At 27.2% G+C, this 20,913-nt stretch overlaps 1 protein-coding gene across 2 annotated transcripts in view; it reads left to right on the top strand.

Annotated features, from left to right (window-relative positions):
• The first annotated feature begins 2,136 nt into the window (after positions 1-2,136).
• The window catches only part of LOC129958555 (trichohyalin-like), a 60,506-nt gene continuing 41,729 nt past the window's right edge, over positions 2,137-20,913 (top strand). Inside the window, exons 1-6 of one of the 2 annotated variants that reach the window (XM_056071100.1) lie at positions 2,137-2,246; positions 6,497-6,840; positions 13,374-13,395; positions 15,617-15,820; positions 18,818-18,994; positions 20,100-20,294. In XM_056071100.1, coding sequence (XP_055927075.1) covers positions 6,738-6,840; positions 13,374-13,395; positions 15,617-15,820; positions 18,818-18,994; positions 20,100-20,294 — 701 coding nt within the window. In that variant the 5' untranslated portion in view covers positions 2,137-2,246; positions 6,497-6,737. Of the gene's footprint in view, positions 2,247-6,496; positions 6,841-11,259; positions 11,363-13,373; positions 13,396-15,616; positions 15,821-18,817; positions 18,995-20,099; positions 20,295-20,913 lie in introns of those variants that run through there. The other variant, XM_056071101.1, reaches the window with a different exon arrangement.

Genomic DNA, 20,913 nt, shown 5'->3' with positions numbered 1-20,913 from the left:
GAACTTTTTACGGCAAGAAAGAATTTTTCGTTCCCCTGAAATTGCACAAAAAAAAAAAGAAGAAGAAAGATAAATACAAAATAATGAATTGGAAAATATCTTTCCGAAAAAAATTAAGGAAATCGTATATATCACGAATATTTTCTAAAGTATATTCGATTGCAAATAATGAAGAATTTGAAAGAAATTATTTTAAAAGTTTCTATAAGGCTTAGTACAATTCTAAACCGTCTCGTTAAGATTCCACATCTCAATTTAAAAACCTCTGTTTTAGACTATATGATCTTCTTCAAAACCTGGATTTTTTTTCCAAAGAATTTTATCATATAATTCAAATCATAGATTATAACACATCCTATATTGTTCCCTTTCTTCACATAAATAAAATATGTTTCACCAAAAAACTTACATTAAAAAAAATAACGAATCTATCGACTTTGAAAATTAGGTTAGTGCTGAACTCCAAATCTAGACAATAAAAGCAACGAAAAATTTTTAACAAATTTGCCTGTGTTTAATTCCTTTAATCTCGATGTGTTCTGTACTTAATGTGAAAGAAATTAATCATATATAAAATTAATGATAAAATGAATTAAACCCTCAGTTAAGATTGGAAGAGATTTGGCCTTAAAATCATCAATTGCTTAAATTTATGTAAAGTTACATTTTAAATCTTCGTTGGCAGCTGACTCCTTATATGTAAGGATACACATATACAAAAAGAGGATGATGGAGTAAAAATTTTTATGTTAAATATGAAGCCGTAGAAGGAGTAAAAATTTTTATGTTAAATATGAAGCCGTAGAAAGAGTAAAAATGTGGAAAGGCCAAATTAAAGTTTAATCCACCTTGAAAAGTTTCCTTACCTCTTTTCCATATCCAGATTTTAAAGGCAGAATTGATTTCAATTTAACATCCATATCCATTTAATATACTTAAGTAGTTGTTAAGAAACAAATACACAAGAAATGGAAAAGGACAAGATATTTAGTTGTGGGTCACTATCAAGCAATTTGGCTGTTGTATCTCGCTTATAAAAAAATTAAATGTGAAAAGAAGCTAAAACAAAAATGATAAGAAAATTACTTATTTTTATATAACACAATCTGAATACAAAGTTTGTCAGGGGTGTTAATTCTTTAGTCAGTCAGCCATTTGCAATACATTTGCACAACAATGTAAATTTCAAAACATGAAAAAAAGTTATTAGAATAATATTCTGAAATTTAAGTGATGTATGATTTTATTTTAAATAGGTTCGAGTACATGCATGAAATTGAAGTGAAAACACAAAATTAAAGTAATCTACAACTACAGCCAAAAAATCTCAATATGCTCCTCTTCCGAAGTTACTAGTCCATACAACGGGACCTATTTAATAATCCGTTCCTGAATAATGAATTTGATAATCTGCTCCTTTATGTGGTTAGCACATCCTTCACAGAAGTAATAAACTTCCAAATATTTAAAGAGGAGAATATGATAGGATTAGAAATTTTTTGACAAATTCTGTTAAAATATCCCATTCTTTAAAATAAGCAAAGAAGTTTTTTAAATGAGCTGATTAAATAACTGAAAGAAAAAACAACAGATTCTGTTAAAATGTTCCACGCTTTAGTATAAAAATCTAATATCATAAATAGGCAAAATCTTCATCAAATAAAAAATAAATCATGGTTAAGCTATGGTTTCATAAGATGGCGGCTAGTAATTTATATAATGATAGCAAGTATTTCAACTCAAGCATACGACATTTTCTTCAGATAACACAGATCTTTTTAGCCCCTTAGAATAGTGGATGTTTTGGCATTTGAAATTCTTTTAACATTTCTCATGTTTTAAAATAAGACTTCAAATCATTAAAATATACAAATTATCTTCGATAATTATCTTCGATATAAAATTACAAAAGAGTAAAATACCATTATATGTCATAATCGGTAATAAAAAAATCCATCACCCCATAATCAAAGATTAGTTAAATTTCTTCTGTTTGATTGGCCAATATCTCTATTCATTTCTACATTTTTATTGGGTGGTTCATGTGAGCTGAACTTTGACTGCAATAATCCCTTCTTTAAGTTTGAGCTCTCTTGGCGCGGTATTTACTTCGTACCCAAGAGGGGGACTGTTGAAGACTGATAAGGCCAAGAATTTCTATCACATTACGATTTGGAAACTCTCACTTGTGTTTCACTCATATTCAAGATAGGACCTTATTTGTTTGTTCTCCGAAAACGGTTAAGGTAAGCAGCAGAATTACTCAAAACCAATGCTATTAACAAAGTACAATGTGCTATGAAATAAGGGATCTGTTAAGTTGGCTATTAAAATAGAAATCTAAAAGTACGAAATAATTTTTTACTTATTAATTACAATTGCTTAAATTAAAATAAAAACTTAATCTCAAATTTTAATGTTTAAGTGAAAAATATTATGCAATTAAAATTTATCGATAGTTGTTTTTAAGGGATTTAATTCCCTATCCCATTTTATATTCTATGGATGACAGATAAAGAATATTTTAACAATACTGAAGTGTTAAAAAAAGTCATTCATCCAAAAGTCAAAATAAATCAAATTTAAAACCGTAATTACGTTTTGATATTTGTTATTTCTACAATACAGTATTTAATTCTCACCTTCCCACCTGCTAAGATAACGAAATCTAATGTAGAGTAAACCCTTCCTATAACTTCTGCGTAAAAAAAATGAACGAAAAAAAGTTTTTTTAAATTTAATTTTATTAACTTTTTTTATTTTTTATTAACTTTAGTAACTTTTGGTGCTTGAAAATCTAATAGAAAATATACATTTTTTTAGTGTTTTCCAAAAAGATATCATAGTCTTGATCAATAATTTGGCAAAGTATCTCAAAATTTCAAATAAATTAAAGATTGAACAAGATAAGAAAGATCCTTATGACTATGACTGCAATTCAAAGTTTTATAAATTTTGCAAAAAGTTTTTAATTTGAAAATATGAAAGAATTACAGTTTAAAAATCAAATACGGGTCGGAGTACTTAGTTGGTTTACAGTCCCAGGTTCGATAGGAGTAAATCTGGAACTGTAATAACCTGATTAATCAACAGTTAATCCTTTTCAAATATTCACCAACAGAAACATTTCTTATCACTGGCATGAAAACCGTTATTAACTTTCTTTTTCAACATCCTTATCGATAACGATGCTCTTGAAACAAAATAAAAAGTTCAAAATGTAGAATTATGCCTTAATTTCCTATGCATATGATAAAAAAAATGTGTAATAAAATTGTAAGTCGCATGTGAAAGATCTTGAAAACCCCTGTGAGTATAAAATTATTTAATTAATAATTTTTTCCAACAGGATTAATTTTTTCATGATAAACTCGTTATTCATCAATAGTATGTAAATTTTATACCAAATTCGATACCACATTTGGATTTTTGTTTAAGCTGTTGATTTGACTTTGAAAATAAATTTAACTTAAGAAATAATAATAATATTAATGTTTCAGACTGCACCAAATAGTTTATTTCATCAACATTAATTTTTGGAAAGTAGAGAAAATTCTTTAATTCTATCATTTATTATAAAGTTTTCCATCCTCTTAAGTAATTGCTCTTTCTGTTATTATATTTACTTTTTGTATTGCTTAACTTTTTCCATTTTTATTTTTATTTTTCCTCATTGAATTTTGGATTTTAGAGATATAATAATTCAATCTTATGTCATGTTACACTTATGTTTAATTCCATCATTTATCATAAAGTTTTCCATCCTCTTAAGTAATTGCTCTTTCTGTTATTATATTTACTTTTTGTATAGCTTAACTTTTTCCATTTTTATTTTTATTTTTCCTCATTGAATTTTGGATTTTAGAGATAAAATAATTCAATCTTATGTCATGTTACACTTATGTTTAATTCCATCATTTATCATAAAGTTCTCCATCCTCTTAAGTAATTACTCTTTCTGTTATTATATTTACTTTTTATATAGCTTAACTTTTTCCATTTTTATTTTTATTTTTCCCTCATTGAATTTTGGATTTTAGAGACATAATAATTCAATCTTATGTCATGTTACACTTATGTCCAGATAAAGAGAATAAAAGACATATATCATTTATTCTCTTTATCTGAAGTATGAGTTGGTAAAACCCACAACGTGACATAAAAATTGATATATCACTAAAAAGGTGCATTTTTAGTTATTGAAATTCATCAGAAAAGCAATTAGCAATTTTTAAAGATTATTTTGAGAAGATATTTAGTATAGCTATAAGAGAAATTGAATTATTTAGAGAAGATATTTAGTATAGCTCTAAGATAAACTGATTTATTTTGAGAAGATATTTAGCATGGCTATAAAATAAACTGAATTATTTTGAGAAGATATTTTGTATAGCTATAAGATAAACTGAATTATTTTGAGAAGATATTTAGTATAGCTGTAAGATAAACTGAATTATTTAGAGAAGATATTTAGTATAACTATAAGATAAACTGAATGAGAAGAGATGGGAATAAATGTTTTAGATAATTTCTCAACCTTAACTCTTAAAATAATAATAGGGTAGGAAGCAATTAAAAGAAATGAAAATAGAGTTGTGATGAAAGATAATGCAATTATAATAACTAACTAATTATCCAATATTTTAACCTTCGCCTGTTAGCTTATCCTTCCCTGAGATTATAGTTCCATTTGATTCCATCCGAACAGATTTTATAATCAAAAATGTAATTTTTTAATATATCAGTATATTCAATATTTTTAATATATCTTATATTTTAAATTTGTGATATTTAATATATCATATATTTACATTATTTGGCAATTAATGATTAAATGATTAATAATAAGCTAAATGAACTCATCAAAAAAATCTTATAAAGTTTATAAAAATGCGAAATATTTTCTGATATTGAAGTTTAGTACCAGTTTTTTTTTAAAGAAAACTAAGTATTCTAAAACTAATTTCAAAATATTAGATTAGAATAAAATTTCTTTCTAAAAAAGCTAATTTAGCTTTTATAAATAAAAGCTTATAAATTTCATAAAAATTCAAAATATTTTCATTTATTGAAGTTTGGTACTAGTTTTTTAGTTTTTTTAAAGAAAATTAAGCATTCTGATCTAATTTCAAAATATTATCTTTTAATTAAAAAAACATTTTCTTCAGCTTATTTATTATTCAAAACAACTCTTTCATTATTGTTCTATTCTCATTTTTTAATCATTGCAATGATTATATATCTACAACCGAATTATTTTCGTAAATTTAATTCAATGAAAAAAAGAGTTACTGAATTCTTTAAGTAAATTTTATTTAATAATAAATCATCCCAATTTCTGTCAAATTTTACCTCATTTAATAATTTCAATGCAGTTTTAAATTTAAAAGAATTCAAAATCAATAATTAGTTTTAATTCTATGTTGCCAAATGATAACTCTAATTTGATATTTAAAAAACAATATTTATTATTTTTAATATATGCTCTTGAGAGAGATTTTTCCATTCTCTAATTCCGCATATTTCTATTTCTGAAATTAAAATCAAAAAGTTATCGTTTGCATTTTTTGAAAATATTTTCTAAAATCCATTTTTAAAAATTTATCTCTTTATTTCAATTTCAGGCATTGAATCAGATCATTTCTCATCGTAAAATTCCTAAAACTAAATGTGCCATGACATTTGAAATTCTATATGAAGCTGTTTAATTTGGAAATTAAATCTATTTAATTTTACATATTGATAATATTTCTTTTATATTCTCTTTGTTCCACATACCTTTGGGCGGGGTGGAGTGGCCATTTAGTTATATTCTTCATATTTGTTATTGATTGCGTCTTCATTTTACACAATTACAGTAGCTATCACATAAGTAAACATTTTAAAGTTCCGAAGGGTACTGATTTTTGACACATTTTTGTCCGGATTTTCCCTCTTTTCCTTAAAGTTTTTAGTAAATTCTCACTTATCAGATTTTACAACAAACGTTCCGACCAACTTAATATGACTTTTATATTTCGTGTAATCCAAAATTGTGATGTTTGAGCATAACTTAATAGTTTCTGTAAATATTAAATTATTTTATAATGGTACAAAAGGAACTGGAACATTTTAAATACTGAATTACGGAACAATAATATTGGTTTAGTTCTTTAGGAACATGTATAAAAGTAGAATCGCGGTCGCGTGTTTAAAAGTTCAATTGTTATGCATAAATTCTTCATCGAAAATTCCATAATAAATTTCAGTGAAAGATAATAATTTTTCATAACATCCAAAAATTATAAAATCAAAAACTGATTTAAAAGTAGTAGAAAGTATTTCATTATTAATAATGTTACTGTTTTACTCTGACATTTTTTTCTGTATTCAGTTAGAAGATATGTCGATTAAAAAAAAAAAAGTTCCTAAAAGCCACCATTTATTCTAGTATCATTTCAACACCATACATCATTTTGGCTCTTCTTACATGTATTGCCTTATCTTTAATGAATAGATGGACCTTACGTAGCAACTGAGAAATTGGCCTAAAGCGTGAATGGGATTGTATATTTTACAAGATACTGGTTCAAGCTGTTATCCTGAAGGCAGAAGGGGCCTTGTTTGGGATCAGAAGTGTGAAAGAAGAAAGTCCTGCTACGAAAGAAAATAAGATAACTTGTCAGATGAAAAACCTTTAAAAAATCTGCCATTAAATTCAACATATTTCGTGGAAGTGGCTACTGAAATCCTTCACGATGATGCTAAGAGCCCTTCTTTTACAAGAAAGTCCGCCGATCGATGAACCAGAAGATGTGGTTATAATAGAGCGACAATATCAGGAAGATGAAGAATCCGTTGGTAAGCTTTCATTTATTAGGATACGCTTCATAATTCTTCAAGACTCTTAACACACGTAATTTAAAAATATCTTGTATTTAGTACTTGTATTAAAAAATTATCAAGAAATCAAGTTTAAGTATTACTTAAGCAATTGATCTGATCAATGTTTTTCTTATTTCTAATCTTCGTGTTATAGCTCTGTAGCTGAAAGGAAACTATTTTGGGATTAACTTAATGAAAATGTTTTAAGTGCTGTACAAAAATGCTAGCCAGGGCATTTAAACACATTTTTAATATATATATTTAATAAATACATTTTTAATATATATATATCTTATTTCTCATCTTCGTGTTATAGCTGAAACCAAACATTTTTGGATTAACGTAATGAAAATGTTTTAAGTGTTTTCCGAAAATGCAAGCCGGAACATTTTAACGTATTTTTTAATACACAAATTTAATAAAATAGCGCTACTAGGCTTTTGCTTATCATTTCAATGCAAATTGAGCTTGTTGTCTTGCAATATATTTCAAAGTGAAATCCCAACGTTTAATCAGATTCTAAATAAATAACTGGCATAAAATTTTTTGTATTGAAAATAATTCTAATAATTTAGGAACGTCTTTTCAACTCGTTGAATTGTCTTGTGCGGGAAACAAAAGTTAGATGCTTTGAACACTCAAACCTGCCAAAATGCTACCGTAGGAAGGTTAAAAATTGTTACGGGTAAATTTTTAATTGCAATTTTTTAGTGACAAACAGAGTATTGAGGAAAAGCACTAATTCATGAAATAATGCTGTATATTATAAAGCATAATATAGCAAAACGGGTGTTTTTAAAAACGATATATTTTTATAATCGTTAAAAAAAAGAAATGAAAACAAATGCTAAATGCACTTTATGAAAATCGTCTTTCTTTCTAATACTACTCTCAGAAAACTGCATGATACAAAAAATATATAAACATTTGAAAAATTAGTAAAATCTTACTCAAAATTATTTATTAATTTTTGTTATCAATAATCAATAGAAATCAAAGAGCCTTTCGAATTAAAAAAAATCATAAATTAATTATATGAGAATTGTTTTTATATAATTTTAGATCATTAAGAAGTGCTTTGAATACTTTTTATTTGCTATTTATTTATTCAATTCTCCTACATCGACTCATTCATCAGTAGGGTATACAGCGTTTCATAGATGGACGGAGAACCATTCATATTTGATATGTCACGTGTTGAAGAATGAATAAATGTGCATAGATTTTTGCAGCGAAGAAATATTTATAAAATAAATTCCTTAATTGTATAATAAGGAATTAATTCCATTTTAAAATTCATATCAAGAATTAAACAAAGGAGATTAATAAAGATGGGGTTATCTCATATCTACGTTGGAATAATTTTATGTGCCCTATTCTTTTATAAATTATTTATATCTATATGAAAAGTATTATTTTTCGATGATGTTAGTCCCTGTTTTCCAAAAAAAAAAGAAGGCGTGGTTTATTGTGAAGTTTTTCATTGTTTAAGGAACTTAATACAGCTCAAAGCATATATATATTCCTTTTTCTCCAATTAACTCTTTAAGCAATCAGCATATTAACTACGCTGCAAAACAAGAATTTATAAAATGACATTGAAAATAGTTGTTAAATATTAAGGAATTCAAAGTACGGTAGATATTCAAAAATAAATTGTCGAAGTTTCGATTTAAAACGGTTTATTCATTACTAGAGAAGAAAGAATTTTTTTAAAAAAAAGCAACTCTACTTTAATTTCGCTTACAGTTAATAAGTGCCGCATAAACATAAGTCCATAAATTATCAAAAATAACTTGAGAACTGGATTTGGTATCTTTGTCTTTGGAAGACAACACTTTAAATTAACAAAAAATATGAAAATTTAAAAATAAATGAAATATAAAATTAAACCAAAAGTAAAACATTTCTACTTTTGAATTTCAATATTTATACAATGAAGGAGAAAATCTGAAAGTTCAGAAGTTAAATCAAATGAAGTTTTTTTAGCCAAACTTTAGATGATGTTTAACATCCCTCCCACTTGTTTTAAATTGACAGCCGCTGCAGCATTGTAAATAGTTTCATTGGAAACCTCATTGTTAGTATTTTCATGTTTTGTTTCCTTTAGACGGTTTTTAAGCCTGGTTGAGAAACAAATGGAAAAATTCTCCGCACTGGTCGAATTTCTTTACATCTTTGCAGGCGCACTAATCTCTTAACATCGTCTTTACCCTGGTAATAGTTCAATGCTGAAATCTAAAAGCCAATCAGTACATTTAATATGTATGTATGTACTAAACATCCCTCGGTAATTTTTTTGTAAAGTTATAAATAAAATCCTGTCCTACGTTTCGTTCAAAATTGTAAGCGAAATCTTATTAAAACTTGCAAACTTGAATCGAACATGAGAAAAATGCATGGGAGTCCGAAACCCCAACCATACTTCATATCTGATGCGCTTATGCACGTCATGTATAGCCACATGTCAATATTTAGTTATAAAAAAATATGCGTGTGTGTGTCTGTGTTTTTTCAGGAAAAACACCTATATAGATAAATTTTAAAAAAAAGCCTCATCTAAATATATAATTTGATCCAAATCGTTTGAGCCCTTTACGAGATACACGAAATAAATTCATATATATATATACAAGAATTGCTCATTTAAAGTTACATAACTGAGTGATTTAATTGGGTACTGTAACAATTTTTTCTAGATATGTTGTAGCTTTGCATTTCATAAGATGGTGGTTTGGTTCAGTTTCAGGATAAAAATATTTGTAGCATCTAATCTGATATTCAGTTCTTTGTGTAGCTTAGATATATTATAATTAGCTGATCAATGTGTATTTATTATAATTTAAATTTAAATAATGCTTGGACAAAATTATAAGCAACCTTCATTAATTCACATAATTTTAGAGAGCCATTCCACCCAACTTTTTTTAATAGCTAAATGTAAGAATCTAAATCATTAATTTCATTAGCTGCAAAATATATAAAGCATTTTTATTCTGTTAATGAATCAATACTTTTTTAAAGATTTTAACCTTTTTAACTTGTTTTACAGCTTATGAATATTATTATTTTTTTAATAATAATAGTAATGCATTTCAACTGCACTTCTTCTTCTTCTTTGAATTTTTCAACCTATTTCTTAGTTTTTGCGGCACTTAATACTTTCGCAGTGCCAAAGATTAAATGAGACTAAATTAAAATAGGTTTACATTATGAAATTAAATCTACTCTGTAAAATATTACTCATATAAGATCAAAAAGGATTTATATATTAATATCTAGATTTAATTACATTTTCCATCTTAATACCTCCGGATATAAGGTTTCAAAGGATGGAAGGGGCAATATGGGAATTATAATTTAAGGCAGGGGCTTGGTATTTGTATTTGCCCTGGGTGCCATTTTATGTAAATATGCTTCTTCTCAAATGAAAACAATAAAATCGGAGGCTGCACTCTCTATCTAAAATTCCACGCCTCGCCTATGTTTTTTTAAGGCATTTAATTCTGAAATAACCTGAATTCCTAGTGGCATCCATATATTGTGCAATATTGAATGTTATTAAATAATATTTACAATGTTTTATATTATTGTTGAATATTAAATGATATAATATAATATCACACAATAGATCAAATTGGTATAGTGTATCATATTGTGCAACAGGATGTGCTACCTGGGATCTGAGAATATTTTTTCATAAAAATTTAAATACCTTAGAACTTACTAGTATGATAGATTTTTAAAAATTAAAATTTGAAGCTACAAAATGACGATTCGGGTGAGAAATGCGCCACCCTCTCAAGTTTCCGACCTAATGCTAAAGGAAACTAATTTGATTTATGGATGATTTGGCGAGTTTATCAGATTTGCCCGATAAGAATCAGATATCTAGCCCGCAATCCCTTTTAGCGATATTCCCGTTTATAATAAATCATTATGCAATCAGTATATCAATAAGACGGCGAAGATGCGAATTTTTAAGATGAGCACAAAAATACAAAAAATATCAGGAAATTAAAATACTGATGATATAAAAAAAATTATTCAAGCATTCGATTCAAATCGTTTTTTCATGAGTAAAAAAGAGAGGGGTTTTTTTTTGTTAAATATTTAATTAAACAAAAAAAAAATCCACTTTAGTTTCCAATTCAGTGCCGCACAAATACAAGTGACCTAGTTTTTAATTTAGATTTTACAGTCCTATATTTCCGAAGCCAAGTCTCTATTGTCAAGTCACTGAATATTGGGAAAACTCATTGCCATAATGAAGAAACTTTATAATACGAATGAATTAAAATAAAGAATAAAAGTGTGAATAAGCATTGCGACTGTTTTTTATTGTGATTAACCGACGAGTGGCAACACATCTCTATGTTCATTGTTTGAGTCGCGGCTCGCGAGTGTGTGTAGTTCCATCGAGTGGAGAGAAGTTTCTGCTACCGGTTTTGACTGATATATAACAGTGATTCTGGGACGTGCAATTGCTTCCTTTCAGGTAACCATAATAAATTTATTGTAACCATTTTTAAAAATGCATATATTTATATCGTTTATCGCCGTGAAAGAGTATTTTGACTTTCTTCTGATATGTGTACTTGATTTTCATAGTTTTGTTTTGATGTATTGTCAAATATGTTACATTTTTATAAATAATACTTCGATTAATAATTCTACTAATATATTCGAACAATTTCATGTAATTCTACATTAAAATATATATATAATATAGTCACTTTCGTTTTTGAAACCATATAAAAATGTAAAATATGTTTCCCCATATTTATTTTTTGCTTTGATGTATTGTCAAATATATGTTACATTTTTATAAATAATACTTCGATTAATAATTCTACTAATATATTCGAACAATTTCATGTAATTCTACATTAAAATATATACATAATACAGTCACTTTCGTTTTTGAAACCATATAAAAATGTAAAATATGTTTCCCCATATTTATTTTTTGCTTGTATATTTATACCTGTTTGATTAAGTTGACTGATTTGTTTGTTTGAAATCTATTCCATATTTTTTTTGTATGTTTAAATTCATAAAAGAATTTCGTAATTATATTTTAAAATATTATTAGTAGTTTTTTTCTTTCTCATGCTTGGAATATAAAAAACAAATATATTATCCAGATTTATGAATATTAATTCATTTTTATGTATTGCATCTCCTAATAATAAAGACCTGGAAAAAATACTGTTTTGGAATTATGTTTACTATCAAAAAGAAATAATCTATATGGATGAAATTTTGTATGTTATAGCCTGAATTATAAGATATGAATAGCAAAATCATAAATTTCTGTCAAATTTTGGATAGAATTGCACTGTAAAAGTTCAAGTAAAATAAGGGTACTGGATACCAGATTTCTCTCAAAAATGGAAAAAGTGCTGGTCAAACCAAACTCACCAAACTAACTACTATGTTAAAAAATTTAAAAAAAGGGTTACTCATTTGGTGACTTATCATTCTAAAATTGTTAAAACTTGTTGCCATACTTGATTCTCCTATATGACTAAAATTCTTGTGAACGTGTTCATGATGGCTAAAAAACTAAAAGGATTTATTTTTTATATTGCATATTTTTAAACTATCAAAATTATTGAATTGGGGCCCAAATGCATTGAAGAATATAATAACTCAAAAAAGAAGAAAAAAAGAAAAATTACTGGAGTGAAAAAATTTTAGTATATGATCTTTACCTTACAAATTTAGATTTACAAAAATTTGGAACCAAATAGGTCAAAGTAAAGAAGCACTGCTTCAAAACTCACAATGTACTTTTTATGTACAACCTTCCTGAGAAATATTTCTCATGCATAGCATGAATATTTGTAGCATGTTAATACTGACATTAAAAAGAAAATCATGTCAGATGTAAAAGACTTGAGATCATAATTCTGTTACCTTTAAGTGAAAATCTAATTGGAGCATTGAAAGAAGCTGCTTTCTGCTTAAACTGTTACATTTCATTCAAAATTATAAACTAGAACATTGTTCCTCATATTCTAATAATTTTAAGAATTTATTTAACAGTTATTATGAGTATTTCAAGTTATAAAAGAAATTTTGCAAGATTAAAACAAAAATTATCCAAGATCATCAATAAACAACTTACAATTAAGGTACCTTTTAGTAGTATCATGGAGCTTTATTTAGCTGATGAAATAAATTTTAATGATATTATCAATAATTTTACTAATTAACAAAACCAAAAAGGGTTTTTCAGTACAAAGAAATTTTTTTTTTACTTTTTATTTTAATATAACTTTTAAAGGGAAAATGGCATGTTGTTAGTTCAACCCAGATGCCAAAGTTATAATTGCACTTCTGATTTTAAGTAGCTAAAAGCATAGTTGAATAAAACTTTTTTTAGCTTAATTTGTTTATCATTCATTATTAAAATTATGTTGATTTTAAATTATCTGTAAGCTTAATTTAAATTCCCATTTCTGTGTCATTGTTAATTTTTTCTTCTTTTCTTTCTTTTCTAGGTGGCAGTTGGGATTTTATAATGTAAGTACTATTGTTTCATATAGACTTCAAACAACTTTATCTGCCATGAAAAGTGTTAAGTTTGCAAGACATAACAAATGTTTGGTTTTCCATAATGATGGCAGTCTCTAGTTAAAGTTTAAATATATGGGTTTTGCTATTGAACAAAATGTTAAATATGTCTAATTTCTGGAAATTCCAGTCACATTTCACTTTCCTGTATGTAAGTATTATTTAATTTGAGAAGAAATCCAACGGAGGCATGGTTTTTCAAGTGTATAAAAAATTGTGTAAAAGGCAAACTTAAATATATAGAATAGATGCAGTTGTTTAATAGATATATTAGAAATAAATCTTAATGAAGCAATTTTCTTGAATCGGGTATTTGAATTTTGAAATTGAAAATTTTGATAAATTTTCTAGGGTAGTTACTATAGAAGTATTAAGATAAATTAAGAAAATATGAGTTGTATAAGTGGGAAGTGCGAGTTATTTATCTTATAACTTAATTGTCATACATATGTTTAGTTACTGTACTAAACTTATCATTTTAAGCAAGTATTTTGAATAACAAACTAAATTATAAATGCTTGCAGTATTATTTAATGGTTTATATTATAACTTTCTCCCTCCTCATTATCCTTATAAAAATAATTATTCAAAAATTGGTCATTGTTCAATATTACGAAATGCTAATATTTGGGATATTGAATTGGAAATATTCAAATGGCTCTTACACATTTGTTTTGCATTCCATGCTTATTGCAAAGTGTTGATAGGAATGGAGTTTTGAATGTGAATGCATCAAACTTGAATATTGCTGATATCATGGTTTTTATTTCCTCTTATTTTGAATAAAAATGCTGAAAGTAGTTTATTTTAATTCAGATTTTATACCGTAAGCACTGCAATTATCACATGCAACTTAACAAATGAATTTTGTGTATTATTGTTTTAAATTTGTGGAGAGCAGTGGTTATTTGATTAGTAAACAATATTTAAGTATATTTTGTGTTCAGATTTTTGCAACTTCTCAAATATCTGGTAATGAGGTTTCAATAATATATAAAGGTTTTAGCCAATCACTTGTTGTTAAAAAAAAATTGTTCATTTAGATATGCTTCTATTATTTATCAGCAATATTTTTTGGCATGAGCTTTCTGCACTTATAAAAATATTTTTTTTAAAAAAAGCATACAATTTTGCAGAAACTGCATTTTTATAACTGTAGTGAGAGACATTCTTCAGTTCTATCAATGAACTTACACTATATCAAAAGCTTTTTTGGAATGAGATTCAAGTGATTCAACTTATTACAATTTTTGTTCTGTTTATCTTCATTATTCATCAAGTTCTAATAAGTATGATCAGTATAAAGAATTTCCTTAACTCTGTATATTGCAGAATTATTGTAGACTTTTAGTTTATATCACCATGAACTTAGTATATGTGATTTTTGTGCTACTCATTATTTTATCTGACAGTTACACAGGATCTGACCTCATGTCAGATTTTATAATATTCTTAAGTAAAACTTTTCTCTTTCTGTCAAAAACTGTGTTGATAGATCTATCACATGTTTAGATGAACTCCTACAGGGTTCATACTCCAAAGCAATTTAAACAGTACATACTTGCTTTCTTAGGTATAGTCAATAAAGAAGTTTGACTGTGATGGTGTCGATTTTTAATAGATATTTTAATTTTTGGAATTTATCTTGTTGAAAGGTAATTTATAATATATAGACAAAGTATATTTACATTGCAAATTGACCAGATTTTTACATTTTGCCGCTTCAGGGAAAGTTTGGAAATGTGCAAGAAATGAAATGCTGAATAAGTTTCTGCTTGCTAAATGTAATTTCATTTGGGTGTTGTAAAAAGTTCTGATTTTGAGCTTCTGTGCAGACAGTTTATTTAGAATTCTGAGAACCAAGTGAAAGTCTGAGCTGATAAAGAACATTCAATTTCTTTCAATTTTAAATATGTGTAACTATATTAAGTTAAAGATCCAGTTAAATAGTTTTGATTCAGATATAAACAAATATTGCTGAAAATATATATAATTTCTTCATTATAATATAAATTACATTATTACTTGCAATCCTATGATAAGAGATTTAATTCAAAATCTGAGATATTGAGTTGCTGCTTTCAACTTAATAAGAGCTGTTAACAACTTAACAAGAACTTGATTTCATATCGCCTATTTAAAAATATACATATATATTTATTCTTTATAGGACCAGGGACAAAGTTTCTGGGGATGGGAAGACGAAAGAATTGGATCCTCCTGATCAAGAAATGATTTTCATAGACCGTACTGAGACTATAGATGATTCTGAAAGTTCAGAAAAGGATGACGAAGATATTGGGCATAGCAGGGAGAAACGTGGCAGGGACAGAGAAAGGAAAAGGAGAGATTCCTCTGTTGAATATAGTTCAGAGTAGGCTTAATCATTTTTATTATATCTACTGTAAATTTAGTTAAGTATTTGCATATTTAATTAGGTAAATATTTATAAAAGGCTTATATTATTTTATTCATATCCTTAATAATTAACTATACTATTAAAAAACATTTATGGTTGTACTGGGATGAATTTGCGCATTTTGCTGATTAGACAGTGCATATTATAGGATTTATTTTTTAATGACTTGTCAATAAATAATTGGAAATGGAATTTATCTGGAAATGTTTTAGAAAATCATTAAAGTAATAAAATTCTTAAAAAAATATCCATGATTGTTTGTTAATGGTTTTCTTAACCAGATGTAAAGGCATTTTATTATTGTTATAATATGTAACAAAATAATAAATTTCAAACTATGTAACTTTCAAATTATTATTTTGCAGGAACTGTCAAGTTGAAAATAAGGTAGACAGTTAAACGAATAATTTAAATTCCAATATATTATAAATATGCCATTATTTTTGCTTTAATTTGTTTAATAAAGATTGTAATAATGTAATATAATTACAGTAATATTCTATAAATTATAGAATTTGTATACAAAGTTATTTGACAGAAAAATTAATAACAAATTTGTTAACTTGATGATCTATCTTAAATTATTTGTTTGTATACTGTGGGATGACATTGTATGGGCATCTCTAATCTACATCTTTGAAATGATGAGATTTCAAGTTGATGCTTATTTTGAATTCAAGCATCTGAATAAAAGTAAACAAAGACTGCTAGACCAAAAATAAAGTAACTGATAATAACTTCATTTTCAAATTATCAATTTTACTTTCAATGTTTGATTCCCCATTTCAGACACCATTACTAAATGATAGTTTAAATTAATTAAAAATGTAATCTTTTTCAAATTTTCATGTCCATGCTCAGCCTAATTAATCATGTTAAAAAGCTTAATATTCCCCAAAACAAGATTCTGGCTCTAATCGCATATGCTTGAGATTCATTCTCAACAAATGCAAAACTGCGATTTTTCCTTTTTTTTTTAGATCAATTTTCGTGACAAACTTTTATTCATTTTTCAGCTCCATTCTATGGCCTTTTGCCAGCACAGTCATGCTCTTAAACAGATTATTTCATTTTCTGATCTTGTGCGAATTTTCTAAAAGTTTGCGAGGTAGAAAGAATTTGTAAAGAAGTTTGTCTTTTACATCTGTTCTTCATAACAAAACATAGGAAGCTCAAATGTGAATAAATAATTAGAAGAAATTGATTGAATCAATATATCATGCAAATTGCATCATACCCTTATCAAATTTCTTAATGTGTTTTTATCCCTCCTCTGTCTCCCCACCACCACCTGCTTGGGGGAAAGTGTACTTAATGATTCATATACATCTCACTGGTGAATTTTTTTTTCTTATTTAATTATTTTTCCTATTTTGAGCATTAAACTGCAAACATATGTTTTACTAGTGAAAATCATATATTGAAAAGCACAGATCTCATTATTTGTGATATTTTTGTTTATCAGAAGGTTGAATCTTTTTCATTGACAGAGCTGAAAAGTTTTATCTTGTGTAGCTCCAGTGGTGTTTTCAATTGGTTGAGATTATTTACATCTAAAAAAAAAACCAGGGATGAAAAACTTTGAATTGAATTGAAAGAAAAAAAACTTTGTATTGTGTATGTCTATGCTCTCGTTGCTCTAAGGACCAAAGTCTCGGATTAGTTGAAGTGCTTGGTCTGTCCACTCACTTCTCTAGTTTCAATGTCTTCCTCAATCCTTAGTAGAAATTTTAAAACATTTTTCGCCTTAATATTAACAGAAAATATTTATAAAACAAGAAATCTTCAAGACAGCAGACTCGAAAAAAATCGCATAGAAACGTGTAATTTGAATGTGTGTTACTGATTATTATTACAAACAACAAAAGTGTTTCATTACAAAGACACTTTTGTTGTTCTGAGGTGTTCGTTATAGAATTCTTCTGCCTTTGGGTGGAATTTCAAAAACTGCAGCTTTATTTTACACAAGAATTACTTTTATTATTTTGCATTATATAAACTTGCTGTCTTAATCTACCATGGGCTTTTATAAGGTGGAGGACATAACTTTGAACTGCATTCAGATATACATGCAATCGCTTTCCAAATTATGAGGTCATTTGCGGATTTAGGCATTTTAGCTTATACTAAGAAAACCTCATGTATGATTACTTATGAATTTCTGTTGCTGTGAAGAAGATAACTCGAGGTTTCTTCCCAAGCTAATTAAACATCGCGACTTCCTCTGCAGATGTACAAATGAGTCACTTTCTAGCATTTGAGGTACTATTAAATCAGTTAAACTAAATAGAAAATTGTTTGCCATGTATCTTTATGTATTATAAGTTTTCTGTTATTGTTGTGTATTAATTTGTTTCCAAAATTTTATTCACTCATCCTATTGTTTACTTATTGTGATATCTAGTGGGTGTTTTGAAATCCCCCCCCCTTTTTCATCTAACTGATTTGTATCTAGTTTATGCATGCACTTGGGCAATAGGTATTCAAACTTTCTTTTAAAAATTTTTAAAAATGGCAAATTATAAAAAAATGACTTATCCCATCTTGTGGCCATTAAGTAATAGTTTAGTATTTTTCTTGAGTTAATGTAAGCTTGTGTTCTGAAAGATTGTAAGCCTTGCTGAAATTTCTGTCTAACATGGTTTGGGTTTCAAAGAAAACTTTCTAATAATCATGTTGGAGTCTGGTATTTTAGTTTTGATAGTTACTAATATGTATCTTCATTATTCAAAATTGGCAATTGTATTTGTATTTTTTCCCCTTTAAAAGAAGTCATGTTGGTTCCAGTATAAGTAATTTAATTGCCTTTAAAATGAACTATTAATTGCATTAAGTTTATTTTCTGTGAAATATTTTCAGTCTTGAAATGATATGAAAAATCCATCAAAAATAGGTGATCTGTGTAAAACTCTGTTCCTCACTGTTTTTTTTCTGGTTATTTTTCTTTTATAGAAGTGGATCAACACCTAGAAGATCTAGAAATTCAGCTGTCTGGAAAGAAGAAAGATCCAGAAAGATAGAGACTTACAGGAAAAATGATCGTGAATCTAAATATGAAAGCCACAGAAGGCGTGGTCGCAACAAAAATAGAAGGTTGCAGGTTTCATCTCGGAGCTCATCGAGTTCATGGTAAATGATTCATATTGCTTTTTGAATTATTTTTCATATATGGAGGTTTTGCACTTATTCAGATAATGCATTAATATTTTAGTCTTTGGATTGCTTATACTTTTTTGTGCTTTTATTTCCTGCATTTAATTTGGCTTTTCCCCATTAAAACATATTTTCTTCAAACCAGAATTATTATGTTAACATAAAGAACATATTGCGCTTTCCAATAAGGTTTAAAAATATAGACCTCTATATAAACTAGTTTGCATTTTTTTTTTTTTTAATCATGCCGCTTCTCTATTTTATTTCTTCATGCATATTTCATATCCTTAGAGTGTCACTAATACTTTAAAAATTAATGTTTTTAACTTATTTTGTCTTACAGTATGGTTTTTTTAGGTATGGCCATGATTTTTTTACTATTAATTTATATATCATTGAAAATTCTTAATGAATATATATGTTTAAGATGATGAAATAAAATTAGAGAATGGATTAAAAATATGCTCTTTTTTCAAAAATGGATGAAAACATAAGTGTTTCTTGACAGGGAGAGAGAGAGGAAGCATAGTTACGTCCTGAAATGAAGTTCTTGCTCTGATATTGATTTTCAATTATGAAAAATAATGCACAATATAGTTTTACTATATTAGCTTTATTTGGATATGTTTCTTAATTTCAGTCTTTTGGTCACAATAGGTTTAAATGAGTGTAAAAATTTTAAATTATAAAACCATGAAATGCATGCACTAATTTTTCTTAATCTTCCTTATATTTCTTATCCTAGTACCTCATGGTTATTCCATTTCTTTTTCTTCTTTTTAGTTGTACTGGGTATTTTAGACTGAAAATTTTTACTTATGAATTTTAAAAAAATGCAATGTGTAACCATTATAAACCTGATATTTTTGTGAGGCATGAAAGTAATATACTTTGAGCATGAGAAGAGTGATTGTTTTTAACATTTTTAGTGGAAATGTAAATTTAAGGTTCCTCGTCTACTTCTCTAAGAATGCAAATTTAAGCTAGATCATATAATTCGTTATTGAATTTTCTGTTAAAATTGATTTACATTTGAAAGTGATGATACTTTTTGAAATTTATGAACTCCATCTCTACTTAGGTCTAGTGAAAAGGAGTCTCCTAGTACCTACTGGGATGATAAGAAATACAAATCGAGAATGGAAGAAACAACTACTGTTAAAGGTTGGCCGTCTAGATCTAAAAGTGCCATAAGATCTAGATCTCAGAGAAATTATCGAAATAAACGCAGTAAAAAACGTTTCAGGGGTTCTTCTGATAACAGCTCTAGTTCTGAGTAAGTATGATTAAAGCAAAGTTCTGTGTATGTGTCCTATCTCAGTTTATTTCTGTCTTGAAGTGGTTATGATTCCACTTTGCTTATTTCAATTAATCAAGATTTTAATGCATCACTGCAAATATAAAAGAATTAGAAATGAGTAAATAAATACTATTGTGGCCGTTGCAGTGTCTAAATCTAAATCAAACAAAATCTAAAATTTGTCTTCAAAGCTAGATGATTCGGATTGGTTAGAACTCCAGTGTCTCCTAGTTTCTACTTTTATTACATAGTTAATAAATCACGTTTTCATCTGCATGAAAAGTCATAGAAATTATTTCTGTGATGGGTATAAGAAATTTTGTTTCTAAACTTTCAGTTGCTAAATTTGATTTTAAATCATTATTGAACAGGGTGGTTATAATTAAACTCCTCCTATAAACAGCACCCTACAACGCAAACGGGTGAACGGATTGCAACGAAATTTGGTATATAGACTATACACGAAATGCGCTCTCGAAGTTTCGAAAAAAAAAGTTCCAAAATGTCCACCAGAGGGCGCCTTTTCAGGAAAAAAGTAAGTTTATACAGTAAACGACCAAAACGAAATACAGAAACAATATTAGCAATCCAGAAC

Source organism: Argiope bruennichi, chromosome X1 (genome assembly GCF_947563725.1).
Source record: "Argiope bruennichi chromosome X1, qqArgBrue1.1, whole genome shotgun sequence".
Lineage (NCBI taxonomy): Eukaryota > Metazoa > Arthropoda > Arachnida > Araneae > Araneidae > Argiope > Argiope bruennichi.
Note: the sequence above shows the minus strand (reverse complement) of the source record. Positions and strands in the feature narration are given on the sequence as shown.